Source organism: Carya illinoinensis, chromosome 2 (genome assembly GCF_018687715.1).
Source record: "Carya illinoinensis cultivar Pawnee chromosome 2, C.illinoinensisPawnee_v1, whole genome shotgun sequence".
Lineage (NCBI taxonomy): Eukaryota > Viridiplantae > Streptophyta > Magnoliopsida > Fagales > Juglandaceae > Carya > Carya illinoinensis.
In genome coordinates this window covers 15,663,374-15,685,516 of record NC_056753.1, presented here as the reverse complement: position 1 = coordinate 15,685,516, position 22,143 = coordinate 15,663,374, and the positions used below count along the sequence as shown (strand labels likewise).

General features: G+C 34.9%; 1 protein-coding gene across 4 annotated transcripts; it reads left to right on the top strand.

Moving 5' to 3' along the window:
* The first annotated feature begins 3,242 nt into the window (after positions 1-3,242).
* Positions 3,243-21,927, top strand: LOC122300174. Of its 4 annotated transcripts, XR_006239942.1 has the most exons (13): positions 3,245-3,497; positions 5,466-5,542; positions 8,301-8,376; positions 8,457-8,529; positions 8,631-8,682; positions 9,427-9,488; positions 10,180-10,243; positions 17,067-17,124; positions 17,455-17,541; positions 18,268-18,361; positions 20,106-20,210; positions 21,319-21,474; positions 21,790-21,927. XR_006239942.1 is itself a non-coding variant. In XM_043110648.1 (12 exons), exons 1-11 carry the CDS (start codon positions 3,409-3,411, stop codon positions 20,196-20,198), a joined length of 825 nt encoding a protein of 274 aa, XP_042966582.1. In that variant the 5' UTR covers positions 3,243-3,408; the 3' UTR covers positions 20,199-20,231; positions 21,319-21,648. The 4 variants fall into 4 exon arrangements, 3 of the variants coding, with proteins under 3 accessions (XP_042966582.1, XP_042966583.1, XP_042966581.1); XM_043110648.1 differs by lacking the exon at positions 21,790-21,927 and having other exon boundaries at positions 3,243-3,497; positions 20,106-20,231; positions 21,319-21,648; XM_043110649.1 differs by lacking the exons at positions 21,319-21,474; positions 21,790-21,927 and adding an exon at positions 20,836-21,249 and having other exon boundaries at positions 3,243-3,497.
* The last annotated feature ends 216 nt before the right edge of the window (positions 21,928-22,143 follow it).

The following is a 22,143-nucleotide window of genomic DNA, read 5'->3' as shown; positions in this document are numbered from 1 at the left end:
TAATATTTTTAACCACCCAAGTGAGAATAATGGGTATGAGCAGGCGGGTCACGTTTAGATGAAACAATTTGATTTAGTTCCAAGCTTTTTAGTTAATTTTATGACAAATATTTTTCAATTCAGACTTCGATCATATTTTTTTTGGGAACATGTTTTATTTAATAATTATTTTTATGAATTAAATATTTATTTTATTAAATTAAAAGCTCTCTTGCTTGGTATTATTTATGAAAATACCTAACATCCTTAACTTGCTAAAAGGGGGTGTTACATTTTTTATGTTAAATTTTTTTCTTCGATTACTTAAAGAGGTCAGCTACTTTGTTTTGAGAGCTTTCATATTAAAGTTTGATCTATTTTATCTTATGATAAGACAATTATATATATTTTAATTAGGGGTGTCAATTTGTGTTCACAAGTTGTGTTCGTGTAGTATCAAGTTATGGGCATTCGACTATATGGATTAACCCAAATACGATCCGTTGTGCTAAATGGGTTAGCTCTTCAAACCCTAAGATGACCCCATTTAAATAGCTGGTCGTGTCGTGTCACCTGCTTTGACTCATTTAATAATTAGTTATAAATTGATTAACATGACATGATTTATTTCAACACATTTCATGTAAATAGGTTGAACTAACCCACATAATCCATTGACCTAATCAACAAAATTTTACATAAAGTTAAAATTTATATTTATTAGTAGTCACGATATCTAAAGAAATAATAATAAAAACCTCTATTAAGACTACTTAATAACAAAATATATTAATATTTATCAAATTTTAAAATATAATAAAAACCAATATTACAAACTCGAAAATAATAAATATGAGAATAGGTCTAAAATTATAATATCAACAATAGAAATATAAGCATATTGAGAAATCCCAATATTAAATCTCAACAATAATAAAATTTTAATTTTGAAATAAAATTGATTTTGAGTTAAACAGGTTGACTTGTTATTGATCTGTTTATTAATTGTGCTTAACGAGTCAATTCGTTTTACCTCGAACCCAAATATATCAATCCAAATTCGTTGATTTGATGTTAGTGTTTCTATTAGGTTCAATGGTCGCATCCTGATAAGTGTGATTTTTATGTAATTTTTATTACTCTTTTATTTATGAAAATTGTTAATTTTCCTTTTAATTCTTTTGATTTTATTTTATTTCTATATATTTTTCTTTCTTTTCTTGGATTTGAAGGAATGAGAAGATTTAGAATAAAAGGAGAGCATTTTGGTACAAAAGAAAATACTACAGATCCAGATTGACGAGGGGCAACGAGATCTGAAGAGAGCTAAGGAGATTTGGACAAGGAGTCTTGTCCTGCGGGTAGTGAAGAGACTTATCTGGGCCAAAGGGGCGAGGAGAATTACCTCTCAAAAGGCGAGTAGTTTTACCTCTCGGTAGGCAAGGAGACCTAAGGGCGACCGGACTTGGTGACAAGGCTTGGGCGGTTAGATTGGGCGATGAAACTTGAGCTTAAGCGACTATCAGAAGCAGACAAACTAAACGACTTCGACAAGTTTAAACAACCAACTTAAGCAACCATAATAAACAACAAATCTTGGGTGACGTCTAAAAGGGTCGAGGAGACTTAAAGCTCAGTATATCATCCAAATCAGGAATCTATCATCCCAGTCGTGAGTCTTTCATCTCGATCAAGAACCTTACATCTTGGTCATTAGGTTAGGAGACTAGTTATATTCAGCACACACGGCATCTACCTGGTGGAACCCTCCTGAGCTTTGCAAATCAAGCCTTTTATCATTGAATCTTCCATTTCAGATAATCCCATTATTTTGGGGATATTTTTCTCTTTTGTTAATATTTATGTTTAGAAACTATTTTACAGATATTTAGGTTAGATTGTAGCCGTAAGTCTCTGATTCTATTTTGTCAACTTTAATAGCTATTAATCTCGACTAGTGGGATGAATTGGGAGTCAGAGTTGAGTTTTTATCCTTTATTTTTTTCTAAGGAAGAGGCAGATCTAGAAAGTAAAGGTGAGAGCCGCATGTTTCATCAACCGACTCCAATGAAGAACACTAGTTTTATTATTTTTCTTTCAGTTTCATTAAGAACTAATTTTATTTTCTAGAGTTTTGATGTAGTTTTGAACACAATTTATATTCCAAATTATTTTATTTTCAATTTTTCCATGATGAGTGTTTATTCCTAGTTCTTAATGCTTGTATTTTTCTAACTAGTTATTGTTTGATCTATTGAATTGCAATGAGACCGAGAGGTGATTTGATTTGAGCTCTAGAATTAAGTACCATTAGTTGAGTGAAAGTAGAGATACTTTACCACAATTAGTGTGATTTTCAAGAAAAATTCAAAGAACTTAATAAGTCTTCAATTAGTTAAATTCACATAGAGATATGAAGTTATTAGTTTGAGATATTTTATATTATTCAAGAGAAGATATTGAATAGTTAAGGGATTTTTATCATCAACTTGAGAAATTTGACATTTTATAACGAGGAAGAATATATTGTGTGAGATTTGTTAGATGAAATCAAACGTTCTAGATCTATTTTTATTATATTTACAATCTTAGATTTTATGTTCTTTTATTCTTAAATTTATTTTCGTAAAATATTTCAATTTAATTTAGACAGTGGAATCTTTATATTTTTTTTGGTTTTCTAAATAGTAATTAATTTAATAAATTTCAATACTTAATAACAAAAATTCATCTTTGTGAATTTGATATCCATTTTCTTTAAAACACTTCACTACTTGTTATGATTATATACACTTCACTGCTTTTCTTTTTGGTTTCATTTTTGTTAATTAAAATAAAAAAATAGTTCATTTTTTTGATGTTTGTCTGTATAGGTTGAGTTATCTCTTTTTATGAAGGGTGAGATTGAGTATTTGTTTAAATAGAAAGTATTATCTTTTAGATGTTTATCTGTATAAAGTATAAGTAATAGTGAAGATCAGACCAATAAAAAAAATAGCATATTGGTAAAGCTCCAAATAAATTATTTTAATTTATGATATCATGTCTGACATTTTAATTTATAATATCATGATATTATGATAGAATGTATCTAGTTATAGATGTAATTTTTTTTTAAAAGAATTATGACGATTTTTCTTAAAAAAATATTTTATTGATACGACAAATTTAATTCATTAAAAAAATTTAAAATTAAAATCTATTATAAATTAAATCTCGTCATCGTGTCAGTAGAATACAACGAATGGCTTTCAAGTAGAAGATGTCCAAATTACTAGTTATTTTTATCGAAAGCTCACCGAGTTATTATCGAGAGGTACCGGGAAGAGAGACAGAGAGTCCATAGGGAAGGAAATTGTCTCTGGCTCAATCCAATTTTCATCCCCCTAACAAGAGCTATTTTCCTTTTTCAAAATTTTCTCATTCGAGATGAGAATGTTCAATTCTTGGTTGAATCTATTCTGGATATTCTTGCACGTTTTTATTTTTCAATTCTCGCCCAGAATTTCCGCCATCAGGTAATCTTTTCTTCCCCTCGTTTTCGGTTTTTTCAATGTGTGGAATTCTCCGTGGATTTCAATATCATTTGGGTTTTGTGTGCACTTCTTGGTTGAAGAGGGAACAAAGGAGAGGCGGAGATTTGAAATTTTTGAATCGCTGTTTATTGCCGTTTCGTTATTTGCTTCTTTTGGGTAAAAAATAGTGAAAGGTTGAATATTTAGTCACTCGTTTCCTTCTATTGAATTTGCATCGACCGAATGACGCTTTTTTGTGTGAAATTTACGAAATGATTCGCTTTCTGTTCTGTTTTCGAGCTCTTATTGTGAGAAGTTCAGTTTGTGATCGCCTTCTTACAGTGTGTATCTATGCGTTTTATCAGCGAAATTCGTTCTTTTTGGCGATTCCTTCGAAAAGCTTTCTTTTTTTAATTGCAATGTTTTAGCTAGCTTCTTTTTTTTTGTTAAATGTCGGGAACCTCTCCAAGGCAGGTTCTTCAAACCCACCCTTGCAAAGTAAACTCCAGTCCCGTGCACCACACCCTCGGAAGTTTCTACATGGAATTGGGTAAATCGCTGGCTTTTCACTAGGGGTGTGGCCCAAAGGATTATTTGCACCTATGAGGTATTGAACCTTGGACCTTGAAGGGAGTGGTACCCTAAGACCAAGTCCTTCACCAATTGAGCCAACCCTTGGGGTCTTTTAGCTAGCAATTTACCAAATTCAAATGAAAATGTGTGAGTAAAATGGTTTTCAATGTGGGTGTGAAACGATGGTGAATTGTAGTTCAATAAATTTTCTGGATCCTGTACTTTCTATACACAAGTTCACATAGAGTAATTTGGCTTGGTCCATTTTGCAAAAAAGAAGCTATAGCTGAAAGTTTAGTTTGAGATCAAGCTTTCCTTTTACAAATAATCTTTTTATGATTTTAAAACGTAATTGAAGAAGCACACAATGGGAATTGGGAGATTACTTTTAATATTTAATTACATTTTCTTTCTTTCTTTGTATTTTTTTTTTGGTGAAAGAAGTTGCCTTTTTGTCTTTTCTAAATTCTGCATCTCGTCTTTATATGTTAATTGTTTAGGCTGTAAAATGTTACATTTGCTGACTGAAAAAGTAAAATGCAAATTGAAGAAAGAAAACATTTTGCATTCTTTATCATAAGGAAAATTTATGAAGAGGGACAATCTCCATTGTAACATAATGATGCTTATTGGAAGAATATCAAGGTGGTACGGTGTTGGTAAAAGCATGCTTCGGCATAAAGCGCATAGTGCCAAGTGCTTCACATGCCGAAAGCTATATACATTTAAAATAGTGCCCTTTTAATGTGCATAGATTACAAGAGAGGATATTTGGAGATTTGGAAGAGCGAGAGAGGGAATGGAATGGCTTCAGATGAGTTCTGAATGCCTTTATTTACATACAGACGCCCTTTTTATAGACACATTTACAGTAGAGATATATCCTGCCTGACACTAGCACAGTAGACGCCTATACAATTCAAGACACAGAAACTGATGTAATCAAATATCATCAGGTATTTATAGATCTTTGGTCATTACATATCATTTTTAAAAACATGCGCTTTACTTCTATAATTGGCTCTTCTGCTTAGCACCTAGGCTCTAGATGGCTTTTGTGCTGAAGTGTGCGTAGCACTTTCACCTACAATGTGGTGTAAACCCTTATGGTATCATTCCATTTATTTAAATATTTCCATTTGCATGTGTTTGCAAGTGTGCACCTGTATGTGCATGCATTTGACAAAGATTATGGATAATTGATGTTTTGAGCAGTGATTGTTATATTATACCAAGCATGATTTTTTTCCCTTTGGAATCAAACATCCAAGCTGCTTCTTTGAAATTGTTGATATTGATTTAACTTATTTTGCTTTCTACATTTTTTTTCCTTTGGCCCTATTTAATGCTATTGGTAGTCAGGTTTGTATTCTTATTTATCCCCTTCCACCATTGCAGGAAGGATATTGGGTTTCTAGAGAAATCCATTTGCAGAAATACTGTACAAGGAAGATATTTGCTCTCTGATGATAATGGTGAGCATGTTTCCTGTCCGGGTTTCTATTTGGTCTGTTTCTCTCTTTGTGACCTTTTTCTCTGCATTATTAATACGAAAGATTGATAAAGCACTTTCTCAAGCAGTAGTTATTCTAGATATTCCCATAATGTTCTGGGTCTTTTTCTCTTGGTCTTGGTGGATGACTTTTAATATCAGTTTGCAAACTGACTTGAGTTGTTAGAGAAAGAGTTATACATAATGGGCGATTGCGACAATGTACCTCTAATCAAAGTTTTATAGATTAAATTCTTTTCAAAATGGGATAATACACTTTACTTTCCTGAGTAATATGAATATAGGATTTGTAAAATCCCTACCCGATAAGGTTAGGAATGCCACTTTCTTACTAACCTATCCAAAAAAAAAAAAAAAAAAAAAAGATAAAGGTTAGAAGTGCTACTTCATACTTTTCATAGCAGTTGATAATAAGAGTTCTATAAACAATATTGACTTCAAGTACCATCGACCACATTATTAGATCTCAACATTATAAATGAATAAAATCCAGCATGTTAAAACTTGAGAGAAACCGCAATTTCATAATAATTCTAAACATAAGTCATATAGCCTACATAACCTTGACTGGGTTGTTGCCCCCACTATTAACCTGCGTAGTAATCCTCATTGTTGCTTGGGATATTTCAAATCACCGCGATTGAGGCAAGCCACGCGCTTGAAACCAAAAGTTTCAAGAAAAACAGGGAGTTACAACGTCTTTCTTGGGCAATTAACTATGACGCTCAAGAAGGTAGCTAAAGTAGAGGAAAGTCTAAAGAGAGGGCAATGTAAAGACGGGAAACACAAGGGGCTGGGTTAGGCTTGGGTATTAGTTCTACGGGAAACAAGGGGTTGAGGTTCAGGGTAATTTTTTGGGTATTTTGGGTAGTGTTGGGATTAGTGTATTTTGGTTTGTTTTTTTTTTTTGAGAGAAGTAAAAGAGTATATTAATAAAAGAATAGGCAAAATGCCACGTTCAGTACAAAGAATGTCCTAGATTATGTAGGATCCACAGACGTAAGAAAATCATGTAGGCTTTGGCCATTAAAACTAATAGCAATAGCCCAAGTACAAAGAGTTCTAAAAAAGAAAACTTTCAGCTCCTCCATTGATCTCTCTTTGTCCTCGAAAGTCCGTTCGTTGCGTTCCTTCCATATGCACCACATAATGCATATCGGGATCATCTTCCAAATCGCCTTTATCTGGTTATTGCCTCTCAAACCTGTCCAGCTAGCAATAGCTGCCACTACTGAGTCTGGCATAACCCAGCCCAAGTTGAGTCTACGAAAAACCTCATTCCATAACCCTCTAGCTACCTCACAATGTAATAATAGATGGTCCACGGATTCACCCCCCTTTCTGCACATACAACACCAATCTATAATGATAACCCTCCGTTTTCTCAAATTATCCGTTGTGAGGATCTTACCCAGAGAAGCGGTCCACACGAAAAACGCCGCTTTGAGAGGCGCCTTGTGTTTCCAAAGTTTTTTCCACGGGAACTGAGAGGGTTGCCCTTGTATTAGGGCCTTGTGGAAAGCGCAGACTGAAAACAGTCCTTTTTCACGGGCTTTTTTGGGTCATTAGGGGCTCTTTATTATGGGTTAGGTGTTTTCTTGTATACGTTTAGTGTACTTGGTCACTCCTTTTGATATATAAAATATTTTTACTTGCCAAAAAAAAAAAAATATTTCAAAACATATAAACAAAAATAAAAAGAGTTGCAAGCATCCTTTATCGTAGAGAAGTATCAAGTGAACAGTTTACACAGAAAAAAAATGCGCATTCTTTGAAATTCTTGGGTTGCTACACACATATACAACTTGTATACAACTTGTGTTAGGGTTGGCAATCACAATAATCCTAACTCTGTTTCCATGGCCACTAGTGGATTTGTATTAGGTATGAAAGCACTCAATAAGCGATGGCTTACTTGGGTGTGTCAACCTCTATGGATGACACAATGATTGTTGCATCGGCCTTTTTTGCAATGGTACCATGGCGCGTCATTTAACAACCAAGATGTTCTTAATACAGTCACATACATCATTATTCATTCATTTTGTTCCTTTTCGTTTCTCATAACTTTCATATCGTGTGTATCCTTAAAACTTGCATGACGTGAGCACATAAATTAAATATAATGTAGCACAAGCATCTCGCTAAAGCATTTGCAAAACCTTACCTTTCATATCTTATAATTTTTTGTTTTGATAAGTAACTTTCATATCTTATAATTGATGCATAAAAAGACTTACAAGAAAAGGCAAGTAACATATGATATAATTTGAGAGTGATTTTACCCTTTAATTAAGTCTCAGGCGTGACAAGATTAAGGTCCTATAAAAACCTGTATGACACATCATTAATTTTATTCCGGATAAGTATTGTAATCATATTAAAAAGCGCTGAGGGGTGCAACCCAAGTGTATAGGAAGCATACAATGGAAAAAGATGTCAATTGATACTTCCCTTGAGCTTTGTGGGGCTAAATCGTGCTTGCTATGGCTGCCATTGGTACCCTAGTGTCCTCCAGCATTTGGGAACTCAATTTTGGTGGCCATCTACTATGGTTGTTTCAAAATTGTTCTTAAATGCATGGTGGTAATGCCAGACCTGTTCTTGTTTTTTATGTATTCCTTCATTTTCACTTTAATAATTGCAACTTGACAAAGGTTGCACTGTTGCATTATTGCCTTTTCTTTCGTTTCGTCTCCTAAGTGATATACATATTGTAGGCCGTGTATGTGATGCTTTATCAATGGATCCACAGTCTGGCTGCTGTCCTGGAAAAGCAGAGAAATTCTCTTGTCAGTGAGTTTTTCTAAATTAGGCTCTGTACTACTTACCTTCAAAGCAACTTGGCAAGCTCACATCTGTTTTTCTTGTTTCAGTGGATGCAACCTTCTCTCGCAATGTTGCAACTCCTATGAGTTTTGTGTTTCGTGCTGCCTAAATCCGTCACGGGTATATTTGTGTTCCTTTTTTTTTTCCTTTTCTTTTTCGGGTTTTATTTTATCCCTCTCTTTTTTCAAAAGTATCTTCACTTTTCTGGAGTTCTTCTGCAGACACAAAAGGAACAGGTACTGAAGGTGAAAATTGCTAAACAAGCAACTGCAGGTAAAATGCTGTTTCTGAACCAAAAAGATAAGGGTAAATTTTACTTTCTTATTGAGAAGTAGTTCGTTCTTTTGTTGGAAGGTATAGTTTGTAAGTTTGACCTACATGGACTGCTATACCTAGCATTTAGATCTCATGTAGGAGATCTTTGAGTTTAAGGGGATGCTTGGGGAATGAGATGAGATGAGAATTTTGTGAATGGTGGTAAGATGGTTTGTGAATAGTAGTGAGATGGTTTGAGTTAATGTTTTATGGAGTTTTGGGAAAGGAGAGAGAAAAGGTTGAATAAAAAATATTATAAAGTTAAAATATTATTAGAATATTATTTTTTGATAGTGTTTTTATTTTGGGATTTGAAAAATTTGAATTGTTTTTTGTTTAAAAGTGTTTGTATTTGAGTGATGTTTGGGAAAGAAATGAGATGAGACCAAAACAATTTCCAAACATCCCCTAAAATTTAAAGTAAAATCAATTATTGTGGGTAACTGTAGTAATGGACCTTTATTTTTTGGAGAAGAAGCAATTACAGTATGTGGGAAAGAACATAGGATCTAACAAGCATTGATGACTGATGGTACATTGCTATGTTTGGCTTGGGTCTGGGTCACTCTCAATGTGGATATTGATCCCCTAGACGTGTTAAGTGGATATGAACTGAGCTAAATTTGGTTTCTTTTCTAGCAGATAGCAGCCTTTCTGTTGAATTTCTTCTAGGGTAATATATATCTGCAATTGTTCTTGCAGGAACTTATGCTGGTGTTTTTGATTTCTGTGCTGGAAGGTGCCGTCATAATTCTGAGAGCGTGGTAAGTAATACTTGTATTATTAGATTGTGTTTCTGCTAGAGGATGGTTGTCAATATTTCTTAACTTGGATTTTCTTAACTAATAAAATTGGTATGCCTTATCAATTGCAGTGATTCTTTAAGCTTTAATCTTTTTTTTTTTTTTTTTTTTTTTTTAAAGTAGGCTGTAATCTTAAGTGTTGACTTTGGTTTGGTTTCCCTTTTAACCAACCAAAATTTGAAATTTGCATTTTCAATATGTGTCTTTTTTTTTTTTTTAGTTAAGCTAATGTATAGAATCACATGTGAGCTGATAAATGTGCTAATGGTGTGATGAACACTTTCTATCTTTATAGTGAGGACTTCCTGATGCGGCCAATCTTAGAGGGCCAACTATAGTTGCTCCTGAAGGCAGATCACTCAAGTTACTCTTATTATTGCTTTTACTTGATTAACACTAAGGGAAAATCACGAAAACTACTAATGTAATAAACGTTTACATGAAGAATAAGTGAACTCCTTGATTTACAAGAGAAAAATAAACAATGGTAATAATAATTTTACTAACCGTAACAATTTTCGCTCATCACCTACCAAACTCTTATGTTCACCCTGTATTTGCTGATGTGGACTGAAGAAGTTGTAGTCCTCTTGATATGATTGTGAAATGCTATAGTTTGTTATACAATTTGAAATGAGTTTTAACTTTTCAGGTTCATGAAAATGCTTACCTTAGTGATTTCCATCACTGCTTTTCTCTTCCGTCAAATTCTTCGGGTGAGTCTATGTATGAATTTGTAGTTATTATTTCTATTGGGTGCACTTGTTTAGCTACATCTTTTTAACCTTTTAGTTGTCTTCAAGTATCCATGTTTTATGTTTATAGTGAAAGACACTTTAACGATTGAGAGAATGTTACATTTTTAACATTTACTGTTCTCCATCTTCTTGCTTCAATATCTGTTACTTGTTTTTATGCTTTCTAATGATTGCCAATTAATGCTTTGTCACTTGATTTTCTCTCCTGGGATTCAACCCCTGCAATTGCTTAGGTTTTTTGTTGATGTTTTTATGTTTAGAGATTACATATTTAAACAAGGGCTCTATTTAAAGATTTAATTTTTTTTTTTTATTGGCATCGGGTGTCTGAGAACAGCGTCCCGACTGATCCCGGGGGTGCACAGGCCCTCGGCAAGGAGTTTTCCTCAAGTACCCCTCGGGTAATTCAAGGGAAAAATCTTTCAGTCCGATGGCGCCTAAAGATTATTTGCACCCAAGGGGATTTGAATCTTAAACCTGAAGGGAGCATACGCTCAAGCCTAAGGCGTTTATCACTTGAGCCAACCCCTAGGGGTTGAAAGGATTACATTGTCTTCCCCAAAAGCCCAAATTTTTCTTTTCTTCTTTTTTTTTTTTTTTTTTTTTTTTTTTTTTTTTTCTGTTTTCGTAACACCTCACATCTATAAGAGGGTGGTGAATATAATCTCTTATTGCCTGAGAGGGATAAGTTTTGGGCCTTAAGGAGATTTAAGTCTCAAATGTGAATTAAATTTTCCTTTGATTGTTACAAATGTTATCAAACCAAATTCTAGCCATAAGTGTTGGATTTGTAATGACCAAAATAAGTCTCTAGCCACATCTAGGCTCATACTCCAAAAGGACTAGTTGATATTGCAATTGGAGTCTCTTCAAATCATTATAAAGGGCTTGAACTTCCCAATCACAAGCAATGTTGGATCCCATTCACCACCTTTCTATACACGCTCTGGGATATTACTATCTTTCCTTTTGAATCCCTAATGTTCTCGTTAAGCCATTGTATCATGTTGCTTGGGTCAATTCTCACACTTCTGGTTGGATTTGACTATGATATCATTGATAACAACCACCCAAGGAAGGCTCAAGCGGCATGTAGACCCATTCTCCAAAAGGACTAGTCAAGTTACAATTGAAGTACCTTAGAATGATTATCAAAGGCTTGAACTTCTCTCTCCCAAGCAATATAGGACCCCGTTCACCATTTTCCTATGCACAATTCACGGTATTGCATTCCATGCCACAACGAAATGGCCTAAACAGGTTGCAAAGATTTGAGTGGGGCATATGGATGGTGGTAGATAGGAAGTCTCATGAATGAGATCAGGCATTGCTTGGAATGGAGAAGTTATCATCCTTTATAATGAATCAATGGAGATTTAATTGTTATCTTAGCTAGCCTGTTTGGAGTATAAGCACAAATGTGGATTGAGATTTCCTTAGGTTGTTTCATTAATTATCTTACTTTAATGACATTGCATTTCATGGAGTGATACGGGTACAATTTTGAAAGCATACAACATTAATTATCATTATTTATTATTTTGGCACAATTTTATTTGGGCTGATGGATTGTTTGCTTTTTAAGCAGAAAAACCTAATTTGCTCTTAATCAGAAGAAAGTGTAATTGCTTGTAAAAGCAAGGTTTACACTTTTTAAAATGTGGTATTTGCCAATAAACATGCTTATTTATCAATCTTTACTTTATGCGAGGGGTCTATGTTTTCTTTTCTTGCATGACTTGGCTTCATGAAAATGAATACTGCTAACCATAATAGTGAGAAAGTTGATATGATTCAAGCTAGAGTGAAAAAAAGATGAGGGAGCCCTAATAACATTCACATAAGCGGTAGAAAAGAATGTGATATATGGAGAAGTCATGCAAAGCATGCCCTTGGCTAGGATAAAATTGTGAATATATATATGTTGACCTTGTTGACAAAGTTCGTATACTGCTAACCCAGTTAGTTGGGATTAAGGATCAATTAATTTGAGTATTGAATAACTAAATAGAAAAAGTTTTAACTATTTGGAGACTTGGAGAATAAGATGGGATTCACATACACAAGTGTTCACATGCTAGGTTCCCTCAACAATTCATCATTGCCTAAAGGAAAAAGGCATTAGAATTATGGGTGAGATTCGCCTGGTCTGGACAGGAGAAACCAACCAGACAAACCATTTTTGGACCGGACCGAATTGGGTCTGGTCTGGTCCCGGTCCAGGGGTTTTTCACCCCCGATTGGACCGAATGAAAATAAAAAAGGTATATATTTTATTATTTATATAAATAATTGTATATAATTAATTATTAATATATCAAAATATTACATAAAGTATTATATTCTTTAATGTATAACTATAATATATAGTACTAGTATATATTAATATATTAACATATTATAAGAGTTATAGTATAAATTATAGTATATGTATAAATTTATAATAGTATTAGTATAGTTAACTTAATATGTTAGTATTAATCACTATAACTACATAGTATTATTTAATATTGTATTACCAATTTATCACTAACATATAGTATGTTAGTAATACTACTAGTATAGTTATTAGTTATAGTATTGGTACTAAGTCTGTAACTATATATATTTAGATCAATGTACTATTATATTTTTTAATGTATAACTATAATAAATAGTACTAGTATATATTAATAATTATACAATTTATTATGTAATTTTCATTTAATAAGTCACTAAATTTAAATTAGTATTTTAAATAAATTTTTTTTATTAATCAATTTCTTTTGAAAAAAAAGTTTGGACCAATAGCTACCGGTCTAGTCCCTAGGGATGTTTGGTCTAGTCCTTGTTATCGCATTCAGTTGTGTGTGGCATGACTTAAGTCCTGCACTTTTGGTTAAGCTCGACCCACATTTGGATCTATATTCCAAAAGGAGTAGTTAATGCTACAGTTGTAGTTACTTGAAATCATTATAAAGGGCAATAACTTTTCCCTTTGAAGTAATGTGGGATTCTATTATTCATCACACACATACTAAATTTGGGTATTACAAGTATTCATGCACCTCCTCATACTAATAGAAACGATTTGGTTCCGAAAGCTGCAGTTTTTGGGTGATATTTCCAGAAAAGTGGGACAAAGCCATAAAAGTATCGCCTTGCAGCTAGTTTAGTTTGGCTACTTGAATGGAAGATATTGATACCATATGGTTCTGGGTTTTGATATACAGACAAAATAAAATCTTAAGCTATATGATTAAATGATTAAGCTAATTCTAAATGCTCCTGGAGAGTACTTGACACTGTTATCAGGAAAAAAACTCTGATATGACATTGGTGTAGGACAACCTAAAAAGAAAAATGACATTGATGTCGGACAAAGCGCTTTGATTACAAACTGAGGCACGGGTTTATGGACAACTTGTTTTAGGATTTAGGATGAGCTAGGACTAGGATCATGATGGGAAAAGGCTGGAAACTATTTGGTATTAAGGTTAGATTTGAGAAGAAAAATGATTCGGCTTGAAAGCAAGAATAAAGGGAAAGTCAAGTTCTAGTTTGCTATTCCTGGACTGTGAATAGTAACTGTAGAGGAGCACTTTCGGTTTCTGAAACTTATGAGGAATGGTTGGTTTAATGTAGGGGAGGGCAATAGGGCCCTGCACCCCGCCACCGTTCGCATTGCCCCTGCATGGGTGGGGCAGTGTCCCCATCAGCTGGATGCGGGCTGCTGGGTAACCTGCCTGCATCTGGGCTCACCGCGGGTGCAGGGAGCGTGTAACACCCCTTCCTGTAGGTTAGGAATGTTACGTATATTCATAATTTTTTTTTTGATAAGTACGTATATTCTTAAAATAACACCTGGTAAAGAAATTCAGTCTCATAAAATACCTCATATATTTGATCATAAAACTCATATAGTATGACAGTCTTTCATAACATAAAAGCTAAGAAATAAAAGAAATGACATAAGCTAGTTCTACGTGAAACCAACACAACTTCAATGTCTAAATCATACGCTAGGTCTCTAGAAATTTATTCTACTCTGGGCACTCCTGTTCTGTACTGTCATCTGGGACATTAAAACATAAAAACAGAAAACAAACAAATGAGTCAAAGACTCAGTAATAGCACATCATACTATATAAACTGAACTTAGTTTATCATAAGGCTTAATTTTGAAAACTTAAATATATCGTCACACATTTACATAACATATATATCATTCATTACTAACATAAGCGGAATCATACATAGTCATGGCAATACATGTAAGGTGGATGAATGAATGATTGACTCCATGCATTTCCTAACAATTATACATGACTTGTTCATCTTGTCTTTCACTTATTTAGTGGCCATCATTACATTTGTGAATCGGTCCGATTGTCATTGACTGCATATTCTTATCGTGACATGAGGTGAACTACGCTTGGGTTTGTGGCATCGTGTAACGTATCATACCATGTAGTGATACACCTTGGTTCTGTGTTATCACTTAACATATGGTGAACCATGCTTGAATCCGTGACACTGCATATCATAACCTGTGGTGAAACAAGCTCGAGTCCATGTTATCACATAGCATATGGTAACCACGCTTGAGTCCTGGGCACCGCATATCATAACCTGCGGTGAACACGCTTGGGTCCGTGTTACTTCAAAACATCATATCTTTCATGTGGTGGACCACACTCGAGTCTGTGGCTTGCACACCCACCCATAACATAAAACCAATTTTAAGTTTACTCATCATTCATGTGTTTTCTTATAAACTTCAATAATGCATGTGAACATATTTGACTTCATGAACTTTTCCTAGCATGGCATACTCTTGTGCATGGCATACATGATCTAAACATTACATGGCATACATGATCTAAGTATTACATGGACATTACTTGGCATAGATGATCTAGTTATTGCATGAACATTACATGGCATACATGTGATTTTCATAATGTCATCCATCTACAATTCATACCAGCATGGCATCACAAGCATATCATCGTAATTCATCGAGACTTGTGAAAAGAGTTCTAACCTTGACTTGGCTTGTAGCATAGCATAGGTAAATATCACATTTTCATGCACAAGCAGAATAATTACAGCACACATAATTATGATCATGCTACTTACCTCTTAACATTGCTTCCACAATCTCACGTCGTAGCTCATGATCGAGAGAGAGAAAGCTGATCGCATGATGGGGATTTGGGTGGCTGGCCGAGGTTTACGGTGGAACAACTGGAGGCTCCTTCGGGAAGGTGTGGGTTCAACGGAACTTGGCTGGCTGGCAATTTCTGGGTTACTCAATGGTAGTCCGACGTCCTCGTCGGTGTGCTCTGTGGTGGTGGTGGTTTCCAAGGAGGTGTCTTTTGTTTTCGACGTGGGCTTGCTGTGAGTGGGTTTGGCCGTGAGTATGGGCAGTGGCTAATTGGTAGGTTTTGGCCACAAGGGAGCTGATGGAGGAAAAAGCGTTAGGAAAAAGAGAGGATTTATGGGAGGGTTTTTGAGGTGGGAGTTGGTTTCCAATTAGGAAACTATTCAAACTAGGAAATCAACAGAGGGATATATGAGGATGAAGATGGTGGAAGAAACCCTATCAAATAAAATCACTATTTTAACACAGATCTTAAAATAATAATAATAATAATAATAATAATAATAATAATCATCCTCCTAAGCCCTAATTTAGGACTCGTTTGTTATAGTGACACATGGCAACTTGCATCCCCCTTGGCCAACCTCCGCCTCCTAAGCCCTAATTTAGGACCCGTATGTTACACTGACACATGGCAACTTGCATCCTCCTTGGCCGAATCCATGCAGTCCCTTAGAATATTGTGCCTCTGATTTTGCATATTCCCTAGGTGCCCCAAATCATTGCACTATCTAGGAACTTGCACAAATGTGTGTGTGTGTGGCATGTCCCTTAGGGTTCCGAAACCCTCCTCTCTCTCCCCCTTCTTCCATTTTCAGGTCCAGATTCAATGTACCCAGGGTATAGTCTTGCATGCTAGCCATGTGGCACTTCTTGTACTAACCAAAGCACGCATTCCCTACTCCATGTGGACACCTCCCATGCTAGACCCTAGTTAGGGTTTTTCCTAAACCCTTGGCCCTTAGTGGCCAATACACGCTAGCCCATGGTGGCCTTGGGCTTGGGCGCCCCCTTCTTGAGATAACAAGGCCCATGATGCTTCCCATACACTCTCCATGCTATAATTTGGACAGATAACTAAATGGGTTAAAGTAACCATAAATAAAAGTAACAGACGTGGACTTGGCTAAGTCCGGGTTATCACAAGACCTTTATGTTTTATGATCATCAATAATGATTTGTGATTTAACACAACAGTTGTCATTTATTTAATAGTGTACCTATGACTCTTTTATTTATTAAAGTGTTATTTGTTTTTATTTTATAGAATTTTTTTTATACCTAGCTCATATAAAGTGTTTTTTATTTTATTTTATTTTATTTTTATTTTTTATTTTTATAAATGTTAAGTAGCATTCTTAAGTCTAAAGGACTTATAAAAAAGAAAAAAAGAAAAAAGCATTCTTAAGTCTAAAGGGAGGGTGTGTTACAATTTTGTATGTGGTTCTTGTTGGTTCTTTCCATAGAGATATAGTGATTCCTTATCAAAAACAAGATTCAACTTTTAGATGATTTACTTATCAAAAACCAAACTTTTAGATTGGATGCAGTTTACATTATTTAACATTTGAATTTTGCGTGTTTTAAAATCCCTCTGCACTTTACTTATCAAAAAAAAAAATTCCTCTGCACCAGGGGCCAGTAATACACAACTTGAAGGAAGACTAAATGGAATTAACGTTATTGTTGGAAGGTGAGTAATCATGGTGATTGTTTTTTTGTTTCTTGGATTCAATTTATTTAATATGGACAGAGTTTTCCTGCGGTTGGTCCAACCCATCTATGAAATGACTAGTGTCCATTAAACATGTGGCAAGAACGTGCTTTTTTAAAAGTTTTTAAGTTAAAACACTGCCATGTCTCCCTTCATTAAAAAAACATGTGCTTCTCACATGCTCAAAGGACACATGAAAATTTCTTAAATGGGTTGGAGAAAGTTTCATCCAACCCAGTTTAGAGCAAAATCCTGTCCATTTAATTTCCAACTGTAGCTTACACTTTGAACTCCTCACTTGGGTGATAGACAAAGTGAGTCATGCGATTCAGTTTGCAAGTCAAATGGGCAATCGTGCGTCCCAAATAAGCTTTCGGTGCTGAATCAATGTGAGATGTAAGTTTCCCATTATGCATTTGTTCTATTATATTTGACCATTTTCTGAGATATTGTTGCTAAAATATCACAAGGTACTGTTCACTTTGTGTCAACAATCTATGTGCAATTGCCCAGATGAAACTATGTGAATTCAGTAATTCTCTCCTTTTTTTTTTTTTTTTTTTTTTGACTTATTGCCCAAAAAATTTGCTTTGCATAAAGATATGGTTATGTTCTACCTGCGAACCTTTCTGCCCTTCTGTAAGTGTTTTTCTTTTTGGAGGGAGGGGTTGATTTTTTACAGTACCTTTTCTTCTCTTTCCCATCTCTTTTGGACGAGGGAAAATAATTTTATGGGGCATTTGGCCTTCCTATGAATTGATTAGTTGCGCAATGAAGAATCACATTCAAGCATGCATTTGATCACAGTACTAATTTACTATCTTGATTTTTAGCTTCTTAATATTATGATTGCGTCTCTTTTCTTTTCCTTTTGGGGAGGTCATTATGATTTACTTTCCCTTTTCAATGATTAACAAGCTTTAATGTAAAGTTTCATAGGGCCCGTTTTAAATGCTTGGGGACCAGTCTTCCATGGGATGATATGATTCTAGCTGCCTAAGAAGTTCCATTGAGCACACAAGAATATAATGCATTTTGACTTTCTCTTTATAAGTTAATTACTCTTGCTTTCTATCAGACTAATACATAAATTGCCCATGCTCTGATTTGTTTATGAAACAGTATGCAGAAATATATGACCTGCAAAGGAGCTTGCTTGGCAAGTATGGGAGCAGATCAACCTGCAGAAGTTGTTGATGATGCCCCTAAAAATATGGTATACTTGCACTTTTGCACCAAGGTTTTCATATTTCTTTACTTCGTCTTTTCCTAGATAACAATGCTGATTAAAAGTGTGTATTCTATCTATTGAGAGATTGGTTCTCATTGAAGGTTCAATATTACAATATGGGCAGTCAATGGCTTGTCAGTTTTGATTTGTTTTTCATTCCTAGTTTTTTTTTTTTTTTTTTTTCTCACTTAGTATTGCAACATCTTAAAATTCTCTATATTGCAAAGATCATCTGGTGTTGGTGTTTGGAGCACTTCTACACCATCTTAGATTAAATATGATATCCCTTAACTTTTTTTGGTTGGGAAACGCATGCCTGGGAGGGGAAATTCCATAAACATTGGGGGCCATCGGTGCAACCTTGATCCATACCTCATTCCTTAAACATAGATTTGTGTTATGTAACATGTGAACCCATACGTGCTTATCCTCAAAATGTGTGTGTAACATGTGTCCCTTCTGTACAATTTCTGCCCATCAACATTAATAGATGACACATGGTCTTATCATAGGATGCCGCTCGTGAATTTATTTTTTCTTAAAAAATTAAGTTAAAAAATAAGAGATTTTTTCCTGATATATATTATATATATATATATTTAGAAAAAAGTTAAAGGAAAGAAGAAAGAAAACCCACCCATGGTGGCACAGCCACCGTCGGTGGCCAGAATGGTGGCCATATTCTGGCCACCATGTGGGTGGCTGAGACATGGTCACCACGTGGGCCCTGCTTGGGCCACCTTCATGGTGGCCAGAGGTCTGCCACCCGTGGTGGTAGGTTTGTCCTTTTTTCTTCAAGTTTTCTAAATAATAGAAATTAATTTTTTAGTTAAATATATTTTTTACTTTTTAAGAAGCATTTCGTAGAAAATTTAATGAACAAAAATTGTAACAGAAGGGGCTATTGCTAAAAATCTCAAACCACTAGGGAGCTATTGCACTAAAAAAAGAAAAAAAAAAAAAAAGGCAGTGTCCTAAATCCAAATTGGGCATAGCACAGGGGGTGTCCCATAAAAGAATTCTTTTTTTATTCTGTTTTGTGTGTTTTGGGGAGGCTTGTTGGTTTCATTTCCAAGTCAATATAGGCTGAAGGCTACCCTCTCCAAAATCCCTCTTTGTACTCGCCTTTATGAGGTTGCTTGAATCCTTAACTTCCACATTGGAAGGATGCCAGTAGCCCCCATCCTCCACTGCAATAATGATTCTGTTCTTCTCCAAACAGATGCAAGTTTCTTATTAACTTTTTGTTGCCCAAATCTTTAGAGCTTCTATATATTAAAACTGCAAGACTTTTTAATTTTTGGTATGGCAGTTATTAGAATCAAGATCATATATCGTCCTAAGTGTGATCAAAATGTTTTCCTGAAACAAAGGGAACAACTCAAAATTGAAATGCTATTGTTTTTAACATTCATTTCAACAATACAGGAGTGTTTGCATTTGGAAGAGAAATGTATGTAAAAATTATGAAACTTATAACATTAAATTCAAGAAAAATTCTTCTCATCAGCCACTATTCACCACTCCACACCACACACCCTATGAAAAATACCTATATATCCTATGAAAAGCACCCCTACACCCTATGAAAAAGCTATATGTGTGTGGTGTGAAAATGAACAGTGGCTGATCCATAGTAAATCCCTTAACTATGGATCCTGTTATGCCAATCAAAAATTCAATCCTGTTACACTTAACTAAACTGTATCTGTTCTTTGATGACTTTCAGAATCCTGGAGCATGCTTGTTTACTCGAGCACAAGCGATGCTTTCTTGTGATGGTTCACATCCATATACCAGGCGACTTTGCCCCTGTGCATAGTGCATCTACTTGGTGAGTTTTCATTTTCTCCATGTATGTCTAATATACCATTTCCTGTTATGTATGACTGGATTTATCCAATATTAGCATTGTATTTAGTCGTCTGTTGTGGATTTGCAGTGTACCTACCGGTGATTTTGATGTGATTTCTGATATGGGATTGCATTGAACTTGTACTCACATATGTATACATTTCCACGTTGAGTATTTTCAAGTGTGGCTGTATGCATATATATATTGCCATTGCAGATTATATAGCGTTGTTGCAAAACCACAAAACTTGGCTACTATCTTAAAACTGCTACACATAAGATTAATGACGACAATAATCGTAGTTGTTGTTTACTGTTATTGGCCCACACTCAATAGTATAAGAGTAATGCTACATACATTCATAGAGTGTGCAAGCGCCATGTAATCGCTTTGAAAAAGAGTAGGGTCTACTATTAAAAAATTAGTTTATTTTTATGTGGGTCCCGTATGTACACATTTTTCAAAGAAATTACATGGCTCTTGCACACACCACAATTGCAAATATCATTTCTCATAGTATAAACCTCCCAGGGTGCCTTCTGTTTTTAGCTTGGACCTTACTGGCATTGTATTTCTATTTTTTCCCTTTTACTTTCTTTTATAGGGTTGGACAGAGGTTGAGGAGCATTTTGCCCCTTTCACTTCTGTTAAATTGATGAATGCAGACTAATAATAATCTTAGCTTGAAAAAGGAAAAAAAGAAAAAAAGAAAATCAGTTTTGTCAAGTACAGTTGAAGCATGGAAATGATTTTCTTGAGACCTACATATTTGCTGGAAAGGTTGTCAATGATGTGGGTGAGAAACTGGTAGTTTATTTTATGAACTAGATATTCATTTTCTTATCAACTGATTAAGATGTTTAATCCATAAAAATTATACATAGGGCTGGTGTGTGCCAAAGAACTTTCTTATTGCAGTTGAGGCTTTTTATTTTCTTGCTTCATTTTTATCGAAGACAATAGTTTCTGCTCATGTATCGTAAGTGTCAAATGTGTAATATTCGTAATGTGGAAGATATATTCACCCCTTTATATTGTTTAGCTTCTTGGCATCAATTTAACATTGCAATATCCTTCTATTCTATAGTAGCGAGAGAAGCAGAAAGAGGTGGCGTCGTGCGGGTTAGTTGTACAGCAGAATTGTTGCAACTGTGGCAATTACTTGTGGCAGAGAGCAAAATCATTCCTGTCAGGGTTCTTGGTCAGCAGATTCAGACATGATTTATTAGAGTTTCACGATTGGGTTAGTCATTTTCACATAAATGGTTACGATACAGAATATGGTGTAGGAGTACTATCTTTTTGTTCCAACTGCGAGTTAAATGTATATAATATATCTTCTTGCGGGCGAGTGGGAGGAAAGGCTTAAGCGTCTGTCTTCTTTGATGAGATCTACAAATAGATAACTCTTTTTTTATTTTGTTTGTTCTTTCTCATTAAGATTAGTTGCTTGTCCTTAACAACCATAGGGTGGTCTGCACTCTACATCTGGTCACTTCGGTAATGGTTTTGTATTTAGTTTAGATTGAAATCTGGACATTTCTTTCTTATGGAACAGGGTTAAAAAATTTGATATCCGAAGTGGAAGATGGGGGATTTTGGTAGTGTGCAGTCCGCCTCCCGTTGGTTGCTTCACCGACAGAGAGAGGTACTGCAGAATAAAGGCAGTTGTTATTGAAATGAGTTTAACTTCAAACCGGACCTAGTGTTTATTCATGTTTTACAGTGTCCAAATATAAGCAGACACATAGGCGATTTATATGATAATAATAAAAAATAAAAAAATCGTGGGTGCGATGGATGGGAATCATTTTCCCCTTCCCCTCTCCTCGACAGACCCCTCTCCCTTTCAGACTTCTCTCCCTTCTCTTTGGACGGAACCTCTCCTATCACTTTCCTGGCAAGCTCCTAT